Source organism: Ostrea edulis, chromosome 2, assembly GCF_947568905.1.
Source record: "Ostrea edulis chromosome 2, xbOstEdul1.1, whole genome shotgun sequence".
Lineage (NCBI taxonomy): Eukaryota > Metazoa > Mollusca > Bivalvia > Ostreida > Ostreidae > Ostrea > Ostrea edulis.
In genome coordinates this window covers 98,979,528-99,000,317 of record NC_079165.1, presented here as the reverse complement: position 1 = coordinate 99,000,317, position 20,790 = coordinate 98,979,528, and the positions used below count along the sequence as shown (strand labels likewise).

Below are 20,790 nucleotides of genomic sequence, written 5' to 3'. Positions count from 1 at the left end.
AATCTATTTGGTGTTTCAGATTCGTGCCGTGAGTGTAATGTATTTTTCATTCTATATAATTCAGAGACAATTGAAAAAAGAAATCAATTACTTTGTATATCGGTAACTGGTACTCATAAAAAAGAAATGGTTGTTGCACAGTAAAAGGTAATATTCTATGGGTGAATTTCCTTGAAATCCTTTATGTATTTTGCAATATATCATGATTTAACTGATCATTCTTCGTATTGGTACCAGACGGTTTATGCTATTTTCCTTCGACGTGGGATGAACAGTGGTACGACAGTGGTTTGGGAAACATCACGCTTAACAGAGATGCTTATAGTGTTACTTCCGGATGGACGTTTTCTGTACACGGAACGCAGTTGAAATCATGGACTTGTCAAAATCAGTTGAATAGCACAGATACCATGCTTTTCAAGTAATTAATTTCAATTCAATGTTTCCGTGTGGCGTTTCACTACAACTCCAGAAAGACAACTTATTAAGCAATTTTTTTCCAGGTTTTTAGAATTTGAATTAAACATAATACAATATGGCATAAGTGTGAGTGTTTTAACTGATGCTTAACTTAAATTCACATTTTCATCCCTAGATCTGACCAGTTTGTTGAAATAAATTCTGTCAAGCACAACGTCTTTCGATGCATAAAGTACACGAGGATCACAGATTACTCCTATATGTATTACGTTTTAAATGGTAAGATGAAAATTTCTTATCAATAGAGAGAGAGAGAGAGAGAGAGAGAGAGCACTGAGAAATTTACTACATATGCATATCCATTTTTGTCACACCTTTGAGTTTATACTCATGACCTACGGAACTAAATAACGGTGCGATAGACCGTTCGATCATTTACGCAAGTTTCAGTGTAAATGGAAATCTTTCTATGTGGTCATGCTGGACATCGTCCTTGAGAAAAAATGGAAGTCAAGATCTTACATCTATAAAACACATGGTCTGCAATGAACTTTAAACTAAACATAACGCCCTTAGTGAAGAAGTGTTGAATATAAAACACAAGGAAATTCACTATATCCCCTTCAGCTCGGGGTTGAATTCACGACTTGCAGAACTGAATCTGTAGTCCAGAAGCAGTGTGAAATGAACGCGCTAAGACTCACGACCATTACGATAGTCTTAAAATGTAATGAAAAAATTGTTTATATATATATATATATATATATATATATATATATATATATATATAACTTATACGGCACCAAACCTGACACACCAGATGCGCATTTCGACAAATAATGTCTCCAGTGATAAAGCGCTAGTGATTTGAATATATTTTGGAACTTCATATTTTTCTGCGTTTTTATACTATTTTGTACTGTGTGATATTAACTCTTTCTATTTGGATTATATATATATATATATATATATATATATATATATATATATATATATGATACTTTAAATAATTTGTAGACGTCGAGACAAACGCCGGCAATCAGCGTGTGTTAGTGGAGATGTATGATCCCTCCATCAACAGTTGGGACCCTGTTACATATTGCAATCCAACAAATGGTCCCGGTCAGGAGGAGTATCACTTATTGGTGAAGGCTGGTAAGGGGCACATCTGAAAAACTGAGCCGTATAGTAGGCAATGACAAAAAAAACAGTCTATGCAATAACCATGATTTATTGCGCTGTGAAAGTGAAAGTATAGAGGACATAGCGCACACGTGACAATATTTGTGATATAATGTAGTCACATAAGCCTATGGGAATCAATTTCCTTTTCAAAATCAAAATTCTCTTCCAGGATTTACGAACGAAGTAAAACAATGGTGCCCTGTCCCTTTGTTGGCGAAATTTACATATCAACACAACGACGGATCAAGTGTGACGTGTTCGTCTGCTTCTGACGTCAGAGTATGTCCAGACTGGACGACGATGGCATTCAACTACAGTCTGTGTAGCACAGTGCAGGCGTTTTCTCGTATGTCTCCGGATAATGCAGCAAAACAATCAAAATATTTCATCAATGTTTTATTCAGGGTTTTTTAATTTTAGCTCGATATTTTGCTTCTGTTGACAGAAGATGGAATCGTACATTGTGTAAATACAGTAACCACCGGTTCCACGTACTATATCACTGTTTTAAACCCTGGACTGGTGGATGGTACTCAATACCAACGATTTACCTGTTATGTATGTTTGCATTAGATTTATTTTGCTGGGTACATCTTATGTTTATTATAATAAAGATTCTAAGTATTATTCCCAATATGAAATGGCATCTCATTGTAGGCCTACAGTGTATAATCATTTTTATGAAAAGCTAAAACATTTTTATTGTCGTATATTGAACTCATAATTACATGAACTTTATTAAGTAATCTTGAATTTAATCAAACAAATGAAAATACCTTATTTAGGCCCTGACATCTAGCGGATCTTCAGTTCAGATGAGTGACAGCGCTGGAAGTTGTAATGCGGGTCAATTACCTTCTGTTAAACAATCGGATGGCAGTGGCATTATTACGTTAACTCCATATGGTACGAAAATCCTGTCAGATTTATTCAAATTTTCATAAATTGACAATTTAAAATATTGAATGCTATATCATATTATGCTATTACAGTTACATATTGTTAGAAGAAGTTGATTGTTTTACACTTCATTGCTGACTTTGTTTAATACATTTTTAACTATTCGTTGTGTGAGACATTACCCTAGTGCAGATGGTGTAGGTAAGTGTTCTCTTACCGTAAGTAAGAATGAAATTTTCCGTCCTATAATGCATGGAATTTATACAAAGTTGTATGGTTTTTTTTCCAGAGTCATGCCGTAAGTAGATAAATAAACATCATATACCTGCTTCAATATATCTATTATATCAATACGTAAGTAAAATGATAAAAAAAAGTATGTGTAATGTTGATATTTGAAATCTGTATAAAATTATTTTATATTTATTATTAAAATCATATGTTTGATTTACTGACGTCATTGTATTGTTCTTGTAAACGTCCTCTGTACTTCTGTGTTGGCTTGGGCTTCTTGCTTTGGGGAAGATGTTGTTCTGCACCTATTTAGTTTTTACGAATCGTTTAATGAAAATGCTTCAATAATACCATAATTCAATATTATTTAACAAAAGCAATTATTCTGATGATAGCAATGATAATGTAATATAACAATCGTTTCTTGCAATGTCTTCTCGAAAACTGTCATACAATGAATTTTAAGGGTTTTAAAATTCCAGATGGTTCTTGCACTCTGCCCTCAGACTGGAATGGGGCGTGGTTAGACACTGAAAAAGACAGTATATCATTTGACTTTTCGACCAACAGAGTGACTAATGGTTGGTCTATCTCCGCATACAACAACACAGTGACGTCCTGGACGTGTCACAACGACAACGTCACCAACAATTATTTGTTGTTCAAGTAAGCTTAACAAGTCTCTTGGCTTTTTTTTTTCATACTTGGTAGTCATGTCAAGGTGTTTGTGGAAATAGTAAATCCAAAACAAAATAGTATTTTTTTTAATTTTTGCTTTGAATTTCAGAGCGGATGATTTGATTGACATCTCTGGCACCAAATATAACGTCTTCCGTTGCATAAAGTGGAAAAAACTTACTGTAGACTCTTACCGTTACTATATCTTAGAAGGTAAAATTAACACAGATGAACGTTTTATTAACAAATATATATATCAAGATATAGCATGTTTGACTTCATGACTTTTACACTATCAATACCAATACATCAAGGGGGCATGGGCACGATTTGACACTGAAAAATCTTCAAATTTCATTTCCCCATTTCTTAAGTTTACAATGCTTAACTAAGGCATTTCTAATGATCAGCAAAAATTTGAATGTCAGTTATTGAGTTATGAATGAGATACAGCATTCGCAATACTTTGTTATGTATACAAGGCTCGTGCCATGTTTTTGTTTACATATAGATTGCGCGATAGAACATACCATCTTAAAAACAAAATGAAGTGTGACAAACAACACTAGAAACTGTTTAATTGTGCGCAAAATTATTTTGCAATTTGAAAGAAACTTTTACAAGTACATTGTATATTTAACCGATGTATACAAAACATGACACGAGCCTTGTTTACATAACAAAGACCCTTGTAACTCGAAAATTTACATTCAAATTTTGCTTGCCACTAGAAATATTGTAAACATTAAAAATGGAAAAAATAAAATTTGAAAATGTTCACTTCAAATCGTGGCTATGCCCCTTTAAAGAAATACGCAAGAGACAAAAGATACAAGCATTGGATGCATGTTTGTATGCCTCACCATTACTATTCTGCTCTTGTTGTACAAACAGATGTAAATGTGGCTGCTAACTACGATCGGGTCCGCATGGAGCTGTATGATCCGGCTGTGACCACGTGGAGTATCGATACCTACTGCTCTCCAACCTCAGGACCGGACCTCGAGGAATATAACGTCATTGTCAAACAAGGTTAGCTGACTTTATTATTTTGTTTTTGGTACATTATACACGAAATTGTATCTTTGGGTAACTCTTTGGTGTTTGATATACCGTGTGTAGGGAAGCAAGATGAAGTGAAACAGTGGTGTCCTATACCTCTGCTGGGAAATTTTTCATATTCACATAACGATGGAACCACTGTCACTTGTGCTTCAAATTCCCTTCTCGACGTCTGTGAAGCTTGGACAACAATGAAGTTTGACTACACTAAATGTCCGACAATTCAAGCTTTCTCAAGTATGTAAACCGTTATCATATCTCCTTTCTTACCACATTCTGATATTCTTATCTCAATAGTAACGCGAAAAATGATTAACATTCGATTTTCAATAAAGTACCAACACTGTGATATCATGACATTGCAGATTTAAGATGAAAAATGCAATCATCGTAAAAATGTGAAATTTATGTTACATCTGTGTTTGCCGAACTATCTATTTTGTATTGCTTATAGGAGTTATGAGATTTATCACTGTTCGTTATCTTCACCTTGAATCTTAATGATAAGGACTCAATCTTAAAATAGCCAATACTGATGATATAACGTAGTTTGCACTTTTTCATGTACCGCGATAATAGTTTGGTGTATAAACAACCCTAAACAATATCGTATCCGTAGATCATGATTTGCTACTACATGTAACTTTATTCCTCTAAGTAATATATATATATTGTGCGTAAAGGTAAAAAAAATGTCACATCATTTTTATTTGATGACTTTCCTCTGTCTTGAAGGCGAAGGAATTGTCCACTGTATCGACACTGTCAAGAAAGGTTCCTTTTACTACACCTCCACAATAAATCCGGGATCTGTAGACAACGTGGCAACTAAGAGTTTTACCTGCTTTGTAAGATCTCCGAATTCTTATGTAAGATTTATTTTGGTAAGTAAACTGGATATATGACAAATGTTCGTTCTTTCTTCAATCAGTCCATCAGCGAATCTGGAGATATGTTGTATATGAGTGACAAGGCAGGAGGATGCGCTAGAAACCAGACACCAACTGTAAAACAATCAGAAGGCAGTGGTACATTAACTCTAACAAAACAAAGTGAGTCATTCAATATCAATCAAATCCAAAGTCATATCACTTGATCTTAAAATAAAAATGTATATTTATATTCCACCTTAACTAATTAACATTTTCTTTCTTTTTATAGATTCCTGCTGTAAGTATATGTAATTTGATTCTCCTTGATCCGTGATGTTTAGAGCTATGGATACCTCATATCATGACTGTTTACATTGAATTTGAAAATTTAATTTTAAAGAAAAATATACTTCTGAATGCTAATGCATAACTTAATTTTCTACTTACACAAAAATACTGAAGGTTTAAGTAAGCAAATCGAAGTGATGATTTCACACTGAATGTAGAGAATGTTTAACTATATGTTGCTTTCAAGTACCTTATACATAAAGATAGTTTTAAATTAATTCATTTTTTAAAATTTATTCACACGATATTTCAGATGGTACATCTTGCTCTCTACCCAGTGATTTTGTTTCTGATTGGTACGATAGCGGCAAAGGCAACATATCATTTGTAAACTCGTCTGTGATTGGCTGGGATATGACGGCATACGGTGATCAAGTATCCTCCTGGACCTGTCAAGATAATAAAGATGGACTTTATTTATTCATGTAAATATTACTAATTTTGTCAACTATTTGAATAGTATGGCGTGTCCAGGGGTCCGTGTTTTCCCAACTCTCAATTTTGTATTGTTTATAGGAGTTGTGAGATTGATCCAATCTAATTAAAATCAGATGCTAAGATACACTCACAATCGCTACAATAGGATCTGATATAACCCCATAAGGGTTTATGTCAGCATTACCTTTCGCTTGGAATATTCATAAGAACTATCAGCCAGTCACATTGCGCCATACAAACAACGGTGGTTATTTAGCCGGTTCCCGGCAATTTATAAATAAGTTGCAGTAATCTCTCTCCCACGAAGGAATTTTAGACTATCGCAATAATGCCTAATCTATTCCGTTCATTCAAACAACAAATCGTACGATGTAAAATATACCCAAATTGAATTAATTGTGAAATGCAATTTATGTATGAATAGGGATGGGTACGATTTGAATAGTTTTCAAGATGGTTTACTTAATTAACGCGAGGAATATAACGCAAGTCGACGTAAACAGTGCATTGTGACGTCACATCTAGCTGCGATGTGTTTTCTTTTAAACCAAACAATCACATTCATTTTCCTTGAATTGTGAACACCGACGATTTCATTGGCGACGCACTGATTGGCTAACATAAAGTTCAAATGAACATGACCCCTAGTCGGGTTATGTCAGATCTTCACTCGGATGACCTTGTTCGATTCCATCTAGATGTAGGGTACCGGAATCTGCCGAAGTTTACCGAATGGTCAGATCTTCTTACGCAGAGTATACGGCGCGGATCTAAAGAGTCTGATTTTAATTAGATTGGAGATTGATCACTGTTTGTTATCTTCACCTTCCATACTCATATAAACTTCATATAGTCTATATGATTTTAAAACAGTAAATAGTTGTCATATACTTAAATTTTAATACTTTGTAGAGGGGACGAAATTCTCGACACAAGTGATGGGTACAAGAACGCCTTGATCTGCCTTGATATGAAGAAGCTAACACCGTATTCATACCAATACTACGTCCGAGCAGGTAGCGAAATAAATTATTTATTGAAGAATTTTCAAATACTTTCATATCCATTGCTACACAAATAATTTTTCAAATAAATGTTTCGTCACAGACACTGCTTCAAATGCTAGCAACACGAGGGTATACATCGAGACACACAACTCCTCGGTAATGACATGGAATACATCTGACTACTGTACACCCACAGCTGGTCCGCAAATAGAGGAGTACCACGTCATCGTACGGAAAGGTATGGTGTCCCAAAAGTCGCGTATCATTATCTGAAAAATAGAAATTAATATCAGGGTGGCGTTTTGTCACCGGAGGAAAGTTTAGAAATTATATGTGTATCAAAGCCGTTGCAGTTAACGTAATAATTCTTGGTATGATATATTCAATTAGAAAGGTATTAGATGGTTAGAACAGTTTTCAGGGGAGAGAGAGAGAGAGAGAGAGAGAGTTTATATGATAATTGTAGCCATATCAGATTGATTTTCGTAGCAAAATACAACTTGCACATGAATATTAATCTTCCTTGATATTTAGAACACAGTGTTGATGCAGTAATTTCCGATACTATTACCAATATCTAATTATTGTCATTAGAAATATCCAGAAAAGGTTTTGGGTAAACATTCATTTGAATGATAATCATGATATACCTGTGGAAATATTTCTGATGTTCAATTTGAAGTCCTTTCTTTTCTAGCGGTTTTTTGTGGGGTGACCGATGGTATTATTGCAAGGTTTACCACTATATGATATTTTTTCTCTCGTAATTGTTGTAGGATTTGAAAATTCTGTGAACCAATGGTGTCCAATTCCTCTTCTTGGAAATTTTACGTACGCCCACAACGACGGTGCAACCACTACATGTAACGGCAATTCTGGTCTGTCTGTCTGTCCGACTTGGACAACAATGAAGTTTGACTACTCAAAGTGTTCTACAGTGCAGGCATTCTCAAGTACGATTTTCTTATACTTCATTTTAAGAGAAATATTGCTTTTGAAAATCAATGATTAGAAATAATCGGAATTTCTCCATACAGGCGAGGGAGAAGTTCACTGTGTGTACACTGCATCTGATGGATCAAACTTCTACACCACTGTACTAAATCCAGGATTTCTGGATGAAACCAACTATCACATATTCACTTGCTATGTAAGTAACTCCAAATTTCATCTATTTATTGTTCCATATAATTCATTGATTACCCAAAATATGGCAAAGAAGTAGATGTGATTAAACTCGATTTCTTTTTAGGCTATATCAGCGACCGGAAGTTTTGTTTATCTAAGCGATAGTCTGGGAATGTGTGAGTCTGGCCAGATGTCCACTGTTAAACAGAGCGATGGTAGTGGCACACTCACGCTATCATCTACTGGTCAGTATATATCTCTAATATCTACTTGTCAGTATATCTCACTCTAACATATAGTGGTCAGATCTCACTCTAATATCTACTGATCAGTATATCTCATTCTAATATCTACTATTCAGTATATCTCATTCTAATATCTACTGATGAGTATATCTTATTCTAGTATCTACTGGTCAGTATATCTCACTATAATATATAGTGGTCAGTATATCTCATTCTAATATCTACTAATCAGTATATCTCATTCTAATATCTACTGGTCAGTATATCTCATTCTAATATCTACTGGTCAGTATATCTCATTCTAATATCTACTTGTCAGTATATCTCATTCTAATATCTACTAGTCAATATATCTCATTCTAATATCTACTGGTCAGTATATCTCACTATAATATATAGTGGTCAGTATATCTCTAATATCTACTGGTCAATATATCTCATTCTAATATATAATGGTCAATATATCTCATTCTAATATCTAATGGTCAGTATATTTCATTCTAATATCTACTAGTCAGTATATCTCATTCTAATATCTAATGGTCAGTATATCTTATTCTAGTATCTACTGGTCAGTATATCTCACTATAATATATAGTGGTCAGTATATCTCTAATATCTACTATCTCGCTCTAATATATAGTGGTCAGATCTCACTTTAATATCTACTGGTCAGTATATCTTATTCTAGTATCTACTGGTCAGTATATCTCATTCTAACATCTACTTGTCAGTATATCTCATTCTAATATCTACTAGTCAGTATATCTCATTCTAATATCTACTGGTCAGTATATCTCACTATAATATCTACTGCTCAGTATTTCTCACTCTAATATCTACTGGTCAGTATATCTCTAATATCTACTGGTCAATATATCTCATTCTAATATCTACTGGTCAGTATATCTCACTATAATATCTACTGCTCAGTATATCTCATTTTAGTATCTACTGGTCAGTATATCTCTAATATCTACTGGTCAATATATCTCACTATAATATCTACTGGTCAATGTATCTCACTATAATATCTACTGCTCAGTATTTCTCACTCTAATATCTACTGGTCAATATATCTCACTACAATATTTACTGCTCAGTATTTCTCACTCTAATATCTACTGGTCAGTATATCTCTAATATCTACTGGTCAATATATCTCACTCTAATATCTACTGGTCAATATATCTCACTCTAATATCTACTGATCACTATATTTCACTGTATTATCTACTGGTCAGTATATCTCATTCTAACATCTACTGGTTAATGTATCTCTCTTTAGTATCTATTTTAACATCTACTGGTCAGTATATCTCACTGTGACATCTACTAGTCAGTATATCTCACTTTAACTACATCTGGTTAGCATATCTCATTCTAACGATAACTGGTTAGTATATCGGTCGTAATATACCCAATTTTGCGTTTATATGAGGCAGAATCGCGGATTATAACTATATCTTTTCAGTTATAATTGTATCTCATTGTCTTTTTTTCCTTTTAACAGATAGCTGCTGTAAGTATTATCAATATACTGAATATCTTTCATCTCCATTCATTTTATGATTTCAATATTCAAGTACATTTACTTTATCATATAAGATTTCATAGAGTAAATATTAAAAGCAAAATTTATAACGTATTGAGATATGATTGAAAACTGAGAACAGAAACTGCTATCTTAGATGGATCTTGTATACTCCCCGCGGATTGGGACGGCAAGTGGTACGACAGCGGAAACGGAAATATTACGTTTGATAACTCTACGTCAACGGTCAGTTCTGGTTGGTCTGTAACAACTCATGGCATGACTCTGAAATCATGGACTTGTTTGGCTAGTAATTCCACTGCAAAATTGCTGTTATTTAGGTATGCATTCAAGGAAATGAGTTTACCATGTGTAAAAGCGAAATAAAAATAATATTGACAAGCTTACCGGTGCTAACCTATATATATATATATACCGATGCTAACCTATATATATATATATATATATATATATATATATATATTTTCATTTTAGGGCAAACACATTTATAGAATCTTCAGGGGAATATCAAAATGTGTTCAAATGTGTAAGATGGCAAAAGATTACAGATAATTCGTACATATATCATATCCTGGCAGGTAAAGCAAACTTGTTTCTACCAACCAGTTAAAACTGATGCATATCATTTCAACAATATCAAATGGATGAATTTTCCTAAACTTTTTTCTCTCTCGTTATTTTTGCGATTTTTTCTTACATTATGTAGACACGATTGGGAGCGGAGATCGATTAACTATAGAACCCTATAACTCTTCTGTCACGAGTTGGTCAGTGGAGACATATTGTAATCCTTCATCACCGCCGCCTACAGAAGAATTTCACACTTTGGTGAAAGAAGGTAAATTTTCATTTTCCTAGTAAATTGTTAAAATATCTTTTCATGATGTTGCGTAATTTATTGTCAATAGGATTGAATATATCATAAAATAATGAAACCAATAAAACCTTGTTGATTTGTGTACCTGGTCACTCAGGTGAGGAGTCTGTTGTTAAGCAGTGGTGTCCTGAACCAATGAGGGGAACTTTTGCGTACTCCCATAATGATGGATCCTCGGTTTCGTGCTCCTCAACCTCTGACCTATCTGTATGTCCAGATTGGACAACGATGATATTTAACTATGCCCAATGTTCCACAATACAGGCCTTTAGTCGTAAGTAGAATATTTTTTTTTTTTTTTTTTTTTTTTTTTTTACAATTTATGTATTTCATATTTAAGAGAGAAACTATCAATAATTTTATGTGAGAAATGATAGTAATATTGATTGATCGATTCTATATTGTTAAACGTTCCAAGAGAGTTTTTCATTCATTTGGAAACGTCATCATTGCCGGTGAAGGGCTGCAAAATTGAAGTCTATGCTCGGTGCTTACGGTCTTTGAGAAGGGAGATATCTTTATCGTGACACACCTGCTGTGACACGGGGTCTCATTTTTTTGCGGTCTCATCTAAAGGACCGTCCCATTTAATCAAGCAAGGGGTACTGAGGACCAATTCTGACCCAATCCCCACGAATAGTAATAAATGAAATTATCCAATGAAATTCTCTCTGTTTGTAGAAGAAGGTGTTGTCAACTGTGTCTATTCAACATTAGTGGGTTCCACTTACTTCGTATCTGTTCTTAATCCTGGAATTGTGAACAGTCCACTCTACAGCCGATTTACTTGCTATGTAAGTATCACTACTTACTTCTAATTTACCAACGTTGCGTGAATATTGTTCCATCAAACAAGATATCATAGTTGAAATGTTTTAAGAGTGTTGTTGTTCTATACAGGCATTGAGTGAAAGTGGAAGTCAGGTTGTGATGAGTGATAGCACCGGAAGCTGTGCTTCAGGGCAGAATCCTTTTGTAAAACAGGCCACTGGCAGTGGAGTATTGACACTTACTGTTAAAGGTGAAATAGAACACAACAGTAATTACTGTGGTATTATTAATTTCGGCGAAAAATTTCGTGGTTTTAACCCCCAAAAATAGAATTTCGTTCGTAGACAGCTAGAATTTACTCGTATTCTTTCTTCTTTAATGAAAACTGCACTTTAATAATCATTTCATTTCGTGATCTTCATCAGCAACGAAAACAAGTATTGGTGTTAAATGAAAAACGATGAAAACACTGTATCATATTACAAAATAGCAAAAATAGTTAAAATGTTGTCGAGTGTTTTGAAATTTGTTTAGTCATTTTCATTTTTATCTTTTACAGATTCATGCTGTAAGTAATTCCAATTGATAAAACTAATATTTTCATATTCAAATTTTAACGAATTATTTATATTATTTTTGTTATGTTAAACATTGCTCTGTTTAATTCGTTACCTGTACAGTCGGTAGTTGTCATTTCCCGGAGACGTGGGATTCAGAGTGGTACGACAGTGACAATCAGGAAATCAGATTTAATTTGACGAAACGAAAGATTGAATCCGGATGGACAGTGACTGTTCATGGATTTACCATCTCCTCCTGGACCTGTCAGACGAACACAACTGATAGCAACTACCTTCTGTTCATGTCAGTATCCCTAGTTTGAAATAAAAACTGAAAGGTTGATAAAAAGGCGAATGTTGGTAAATCGTTTGCTTAGTTTGATATTGTGCTAACAAAATGAATAGAAATTGAGTTAAACACTGCCATGTCTTGAGAAATATAAATAAGTTTTCTCATTGTAATATATAAAGGATTGATATATGAATTCAATGTACAAATCGTCTGAAATATCTGAAATATAAGTACATGTATATATGTTGCTAATCGATTCACCAATCACCAAAAGAAAGTAAGTCATGCGATATCATTAAAATTAAGAAAAGGATCTATGGAGAAAAGCTTTGATACATTACCGAATGTTTTGAATACTATTTTGCAGGGCTGATCAACAGATTGAAGTTTCTGGAACAAAATTCAATGTCTTCAAATGCATACGATATGAAAGAATAACAGATTTCTCTTATAAATACTACATTTACAACGGTAAACATACTTTTAGAACACATTTGGTTTTCTTTAAATGTTGTAAACTGCTTCAAAGATATATGTCTCCTATCATTTTTTAATCAGATCACGAAGCGAATGCAGGGAATTCTAGACTTACCTTAGAAAAGTACGACCCATTTGTGAATTCATTTAACTTGTCCGCCCTCTGCAGTCCATCTTCGCCTCCCACTCTGGAAGAGTTTCACGTCATTGCCAAAAAGGGTATGTAGATATAACATAAACATTACATATTGTACAAAAAATAAAAACCACTAACTTTTGTTCAAAACTGATCCCTCTAGTTAATTTTTTATTCTTCATGTGTAAGGAAATGAGAACGACGTTGGTCAGTGGTGTCCAATCCCCTTCATCGGGGCCTTCAATTATCGGCACGACTCAGGAACTGTTGTGACATGTAGCACTGCATCCAACCTTGATGTCTGTAGAAACTGGACCACTCTCGTTTACGACTATACAAAATGTCCAACAATCCAAGCTTTCTCAGGTACCAAAAGCTAAAGGACACTTTCTTGAATAATTATGCAACGATGTCGAAACTTTAATTCATAACGTGAAATGCTTGAAGTTCATACACGTTTCAGATTATGATATTTGAAATTCATACTTGTTGCATATTTGTAGCAGAAGGGACGGTCGATTGTATCTACACGCAGTCTGTCGGATCTACTTACTATGTATCTGTTTTAAACAGAGGAACTGTTGACTACACTTCTTATCAACGTTTTACCTGTTTGGTAAGGAATACATTGTTTTCTGTAAAAATCATTTATCATGCACCTACCCTCTTCACTGCCCAATAAAGGTAACCCGATAAACCAAAATTATATTCGGTCGATGCGTCAATAAAGGCTTGTGTGGTCCCTGTAACGCGGAGCTACTTTCTACATACACTGTTCTAATGACAAAATAAACGCTGACGACAGTGACGTTACTCTAATTATTGTCTTGAGATTTAATGTTATAAAGGTCAATCAGCTAGACCTACGCTGTTCTTTGGAGTGATTTCCCCCCATTAATATGACGAGCTGAATATAGCTCTGCTATCCTGTATAAGCTTTCTGTTCATTTGTGAGAAAGATGTATTTCATAAGAGTGTTACAAATACTGCTTGTCAAACAAACAAAAATCATATGCGATTGAATATACTGTAGGCACTGGAGGATACTGGGAGCATTTTGAGGGTGAGCGACAGTGCCGGAAGTTGTAATGCTGGACAGACCCCAACTACAAAGCAGGCTGATGGATCCGGGACCCTGGAATTGACATTAAAACGTATTATCATCATTACTTATCAATATCATTATTTATATCATTGAATATACAAATAACATGTTTCTCATTGAAAATTAATATCTTGTCTTATTTGTTTTTCAGAATCCTGCTGTGAGTATTTTCACCCGAAACCTTTAATAGAATATGATTGAAATTACTTATCTCATATCCTTGTTTATTAGCTCTGTTGCAAACATGCACATACATTTTCATTTTATAGACGGCAACTGCACATTACCAAGCGCTTGGGATTCCACCTGGCTAGACAGTGGTCATGGTCAAATTGTCTTTAACCAGTCAGGTTCTCGTATTGTTTCTGGATGGTCCGTCACAGTGTATGGCATCACAGTGTCCTCATGGACTTGCCATGCTTACAATTCCTCTTCGTCCTCAAACTCTGGAATGTCACTTTTTAAGTAGGTTTCGTTCACAATAAAATTCTTTTTTAGACAACGTGTAGTTGTTTCTTGGAATTGTTAACATTATACAGCTAGATAGTACTAACTATTGGCAACATGTGATGAATTAAATACTCTGATGGCATTGACTACAATAACAGAATGTTTGTAGATTAATTTGTTAATAGAAACTTGAAGATTTTTTAAAATATAAAATTGATAGCTAATGACATATTAATCGCACATGCGTTATATTGACTGTTATCTTGTTGATACGTTACTTTCAAACTTTGCTTACTGATATTTTTTGTCTTCCAGAGCGGATACAACGATTTCACATAATGACAAAAAATACAACATTTTCCGTTGTATAGAATGGACGCAAATCACCAATCATTCATTTTATTATTATGTCAGACAAGGTAACATATTTACTTTACTCGTATGTTATTTCCTGATATCATATTTATTTTATTATTAAGTCAAACAAGATATTTTTTTAAAATTGGGAATACACACTCAATGCTATGATTTTACAAAACAATTTTGATCTCATATAATATGGTACACTTTACTTTTTGTTTTGATTTCTAGATGAGAATATTTTAGCAAACAATGAACGTTACTTTGTCGAAGAACATAATCCATTTGTGACGTCATGGGATATAGATGCATACTGCAACCCGACCAGTCACCCACCCCCAGAAGAATATTACGTCTTGATTAAGGAAGGTTGGTCTAAGACCCTCTGGTATCAGTTTACAGGACTGCACACTTTTGTCAACATTAGCATTACTTCTAGTTGAATTTTCTATATGATAAAAGAGCACGATAAAGACAATCTATCAACAACATGTTAATCATGTAAAACTTGTACGGTACAAATTTTGATGTACCAGATGCGCATTTCGACAAATAATGTCTCTTCAGTGATGCTCAACCGAAATGTTTGAAATCCGAGATAACAATGAAGTCTTAGAGTTATTTTGGGGGAAAACAGAGTGCCAAAAAAGTTGAGTCAAATTCGTCTAAGGATAAGAGCTATGCGTGAGGGATATAATCCATTATTCTTAATTTTGAAATTTAATTAAATTAAATATGCATCCGTATTTTCAAGCTACTGGGCTGTAGAGACCCCCGGGGACTAACAGTCCACCAGCAGAGGCCTCGACCAATGATAGCTTTCATTCATATGTCGATTTGATATATCCCTGTGAGCTCGAAATAAAGGACACCACAGAGTCGTCCACTTCTGCTTCATACTTAGATATTTTATTGAAAGTAGACATTAACGGCAAACTGACAACTCAACTGTATGACAAACGGGATGATTTCAGCTTCTCCATCGTCAACTTCCCGCATTTATGCAGCAATATTCCATTATCACCTGCATATGGTGTTTATATATCTCAACTGATTCGATATACAAGAGCTTGTTCTGGGTATAGTCAGTTTTTAAATCGAGGTAAGCTACTGACAAACAAGTTGATGGTACAGGGATTTCAACAGTCTCGACTGAAGTCACGATTTCGCAAATTCTATGGTCGTTATAACGATCTAGTTCGTCAATACAACCTCGCATTGGGTCAAATGCTGTCTGAGGTGTTTCATACCGATTGTTAAGCCGTTCTTGGCACACTGATTTTGACGGCGGATTACTCCGTTTACCTGATCAGGATATGGGGCTCACGGCAGGTGTGACCGGTCAACAGGGGATGCTTACTCCTCCTAGGCACCTGATCCCACCTCTGGTGTGTCCAGGGGTCCGTGTTTGCCCAACTATCTATTTTGTATTGCTTGTAGGAGTTATGAGATTGATCACTGTTCGTTATCTTCACCTTGCATACGGTACCAATTTTGATGCACCAGATGCGCATTTCGACAAATAATGTCTCTTTAGTGATGCTCAACCGAAATGTACAGTAATAAAAAAAAAATAAACTACAGAGAAAGTGTGTTCATCTTGTTTTATTCTGAAATGTGTGTCATTTTAATCAACTTGATATTTGTAGGATACGAATCCAGTGTGAAGCAGTGGTGCCCTGTGCCACTGAGAGCTACATTCAATTACACCCATAACGATGGAAACACGTCAACATGCGAGGGTGGATCCAGCCTTAGTCTCTGTCCTGAGTGGACGACCATGAATTTTGATTACAACCGCTGTTCAACGGAGCAAGCTTTCTCAAGTACATATCATTTATGTAGCCTAATTGAATTGTAAATATTGCTGACTACTGTAACAAAACCAGTTTAAATAATATGAATGACGTATTTGAATCCTGACATTTTCAGAGGAAGGCATGGTCTATTGCGTTCACTCCGTGTTTGATGGGACATCATTTCACACAACTGTTATTAACCCAGGGGATGTGTCACAGCCAAATCATAATCGATTTTCTTGCTTTGTGAGTAACAAACTCGCATATATCTATAAATGTGGGTTTTTTCTATTACAACTTTTCTCTAGATACTACCATTGGCCAAAATGTAAATGGTTTTCTCGTCAATCCGTGGTAATTTAATCATATAATGAATATATTTCCTGTTTTGTTTCAAGCACTGAACATACTTGTTTTGCAGACAATAAAAGAAGAAGGATCAACAGTGTACATGAGTGACAGTGTAGGAAGATGTAACGGAGGACAGAGGGCAAAAGTGAAACAGACAGACGGCTCCGGAACCCTCACTTTGTCTTTGAACGGTACGAATAGAAAACATCTTTCATTAGTAGTATATATAGAATCTTAGGTATTATAACTTTTGAAAATTCATTATCCATCAACGTTAATTTTCTTCTTATCTTTCTTTTCAGGGTCTTGCTGTGAGTATTTGATTCAGTTGCATTATCACATGAACCGTTTTTGACGGTATGTATGCCATCCTTTGAAAGAAGATAATAAATTAACATCCCGCGAAAACAAAGTTCGATCATTCGAGTTTAGATGAAAATTAAATGTATATCTAATTGCTATTTAAAAGTGTGTAGTCGCCTTAGAGGTTAGTTGAATTCGATTTCGTGATTGTCGGACCGGGATTCCTTTGAAATAGTGCCAATTCTTCTCTAAACACTCGACACTTTGGACGGATTGATGGGTCTACAAGATTAAACAAAAATACTTTGATCCCTCATTTCAACACAAACTCTTGATGCATGACCACAAGTTCAAAACAATTCGATGTAAAATTTTCACTACAACTAAACACGGTTACCAGGGTGTGATATAAGTCCCTTGAGAAATTCCTTTTGACTCACGGCGGGTGTGGCCTGTCGACAGGGGATGCTTGCTCCTCCTAGGTACCTGATCCCACCTTTGGTATATCCAGGGGTCCGTGTTTGCCCAACTCTCTATCTTGTATTGCTTATAGAAGTTATGAGATTGATCACTGTTCGTTATCTTCGCCTTTCATCTAATTGTTTTCTTTATTCATATCTTTTGGGGAAATAGATGTACTAAAAAAGAAATACATTGAAGGAAAATGATTATCTATTTTGTATTGCTTATAGGAGTTATGAGATTGATCACTGTTCGTTATCTTCACCTTGCATTAGCATACTGAACTCAAGAATTTGATACACATTTAAATGTAATACATAATTGACGATATTTTGAATTGATTTGTCCTGTCAAATTTCATTTTATGAAAGTGTTTTAGCGCAATACAAGTGGAATAAAACTTCCCAATATTATTCATTAAAGTGATCAATTAATTGTGATCAATATGTATTTAATTATTTCGATAAACTTTGTTTTGATGTCATTTCCAACTTTGAGATCCTGTTCAGTTTTTTTCATATACAAACCTGATACAGATATTTCCCATGATCGTTATCAGGGAGTGATTGTATTTATCAGATGAAAGAAAACCATAAACGCCTCATTACAAGTAACTAGTCATTGTCCATTCCAGGTTTTTATTAATGCGTTTGATTTCTATTTCCTTTTTCTTTATTTATTTTGTTGTTGTGTTTTTCCCATGATAACTGACGACAAGACAGTTGAAGCATGGCTGTCGCCATTACTGTACATAATCGATAACAAGCTAATGGGAAAGACGCTCTTTGATTGAAAGTCCTGGAAAGCCAGGGCGTTTTAATTTCACTGTTTATGAAATAGGTTGAATATGTCCGAACAATTTGAAGATTTGGCATGCAAAGATAGGAAGCTGGCTACTCAACTGAATTATATGGGAGTTTTCAACCATGAAAGTTAAAATTACATGACATTTTCACTTTAAAACTGATTATTTTCAGGTAATTTTATCTTTTCTGCTATTAACTCTGTTTTAGTTACTTCCCTTTGCAGACACTATTGTTATATCCTAGTCCTAGTTGTGTATTGTATTTCACCTCACTGAAGATTAACATTCCGTCGACCAATCCTGATCTTTACAGTGATTGTGTAAGGGAGGGGAGATAATCAACAGAAAACGTCAGAAATAAGCTTTTGTCTAAACAGTTCTACTACAATTTTGTGTATTCGGTGATCTTAAGTCTCAATTCTATCCCGATTCTTCGCCAAACGCTCGGCATTTAGAAGTGACAATTATTAGTCTTTTGAACATGACTTCAAAAGCGGGGGTCCTGTGTTGGCACTTTAAAGAATCCTCAGTCCACGGCCCTGAGCGCTGCGCTTATGCTCCTTCACCTACAGCTAGTGACATCTCAATATGAATGAAAATTTTCCACGGCATGTAAAACAGTTTCGCATTTTAACTTACTTATAAGGCGGCCACATACCTCACACATGATAGTGCGAATGATAAAAAAATATTTTCATAAGTCACAACTTAACCTTAACCCGGATGGTGTGATATTTGAGGTCCATTAATGGGTATCCAAGTTAGAATATGTCCTCAGTACCCCTTGCTTGTCGTAAGAGGCGACTAAATGGGACGGTCCTTCGGATGAGAACGGGAAAAAAAACGAGGTCCCTTATCGCAAAAGGTGTGGTACAAAAAAGATCGCTCCATGCTCAAAGGCCGTAAGCTCTCAGCATAGGCCTAAAGTTTGTGGCCCTTCACCGACAATGTTGACGTCTCCATATGACTGAAAAATTCTCGAGAGGGGCGTTAAACAATATACAACAAACCAACAAACCTAATATTGGAAATGAGCAAATAATACGAACAATAATTCAATTCCATTATCGTACCTTAGAAAAAATGTAGAAATTGATTTTCGTTACGTCACTTGTGAGACGATGCTGAACAAATGGCGCCTTTGAGTATCTCATGCACGTGATGTCACAGTACATTTATATGGAATACTGTAATAAATATGCTGCGAGAAAAAAAGATTCACATCACAGATTGATTCTAATGTTGCTGTCTGAAATGACCAAGTAAAAACAAATCTCATCAGTTAGCTGCAAAGTTTGCATTTGTATTATAAAAAACTAATAGCATTCAATTTTTGATTGCATGCTATTACGCCGAGTTTGTGCTACTTTTGCTCTTTAATTGACGCTTTTCCTTTACATGGAATCAATCATTTAATATTTCATATATATAAATGTTTTCGGTGGGGTAAATTCTTTATATAGTACGTTAGAGGTAATGTATGAAAATACCAGTATTTGGATATGGAACAGACCATCTCACGACTTAGAATTACGCCTTCTTCAACATGAGTGATGTCCTGTTATATATATTAGTTTACAACTCAACTTTAAGACAAGTGGGAAGATTTCAGCTTTTCCATCGTCAACTTCCCATCTTTATGTAGCAATATTTCATTAGCACCTGTATTTGGTGTTTATATATCTCAACTGATTCGATATACAAGATGTTTTGCGCATGATCAGTTTTTATTCAAGGCAGGCTACTGAAAAACAAGTTCATGTTACAGGGGTTTCAATATTCCCATTTAAATTAAACTTTCCGCAAATTCTGTGGTAGTTATAATGGTATAGTTTGCCAATATAACCTATCATTAGGTCAAATGTTGTCGGATGTGTATCATACCGACTGTTAGGCCGTTCTTGGCACACTGATTTTGACTACGGATTACTCGTCGACAGGGGATGCTTACTCCTTTTAGACACCTGATC

At 34.9% G+C, this 20,790-nt stretch overlaps 2 protein-coding genes across 2 annotated transcripts in view; both read left to right on the top strand.

Annotated features, from left to right (window-relative positions):
* Positions 1-24: 24 nt before the first annotated feature.
* LOC125680195 (uncharacterized) lies at positions 25-12,296 on the top strand. The gene is made up of 24 exons (XM_048919637.2): positions 25-421; positions 596-699; positions 1,438-1,575; positions 1,775-1,951; positions 2,051-2,163; positions 2,391-2,511; positions 3,222-3,405; positions 3,527-3,630; positions 4,312-4,449; positions 4,540-4,716; positions 5,215-5,327; positions 5,411-5,531; positions 5,641-5,649; positions 5,953-6,124; positions 7,050-7,153; positions 7,245-7,382; positions 7,921-8,097; positions 8,182-8,294; positions 8,397-8,517; positions 10,031-10,039; positions 11,047-11,223; positions 11,631-11,743; positions 11,850-11,970; positions 12,280-12,296. Exons 1-24 carry the CDS (start codon positions 411-413, stop codon positions 12,294-12,296), a joined length of 2,772 nt encoding a protein of 923 aa, XP_048775594.2. The 5' UTR covers positions 25-410.
* A 100-nt stretch (positions 12,297-12,396) lies between these two features.
* LOC125680340 (uncharacterized) overlaps positions 12,397-20,790 on the top strand; it is a 41,542-nt gene continuing 33,148 nt past the window's right edge. Inside the window, 15 exon segments of the mRNA XM_056155714.1 lie at positions 12,397-12,551; positions 12,554-12,584; positions 12,940-13,043; positions 13,131-13,268; positions 13,375-13,551; positions 13,689-13,801; positions 14,219-14,339; positions 14,442-14,450; positions 14,560-14,755; positions 15,056-15,159; positions 15,332-15,469; positions 16,750-16,926; positions 17,033-17,145; positions 17,321-17,441; positions 17,553-17,561. Of these exon segments, the coding sequence (XP_056011689.1) occupies positions 12,518-12,551; positions 12,554-12,584; positions 12,940-13,043; positions 13,131-13,268; positions 13,375-13,551; positions 13,689-13,801; positions 14,219-14,339; positions 14,442-14,450; positions 14,560-14,755; positions 15,056-15,159; positions 15,332-15,469; positions 16,750-16,926; positions 17,033-17,145; positions 17,321-17,441; positions 17,553-17,561 (1,585 nt within the window). The 5' untranslated portion in view covers positions 12,397-12,517.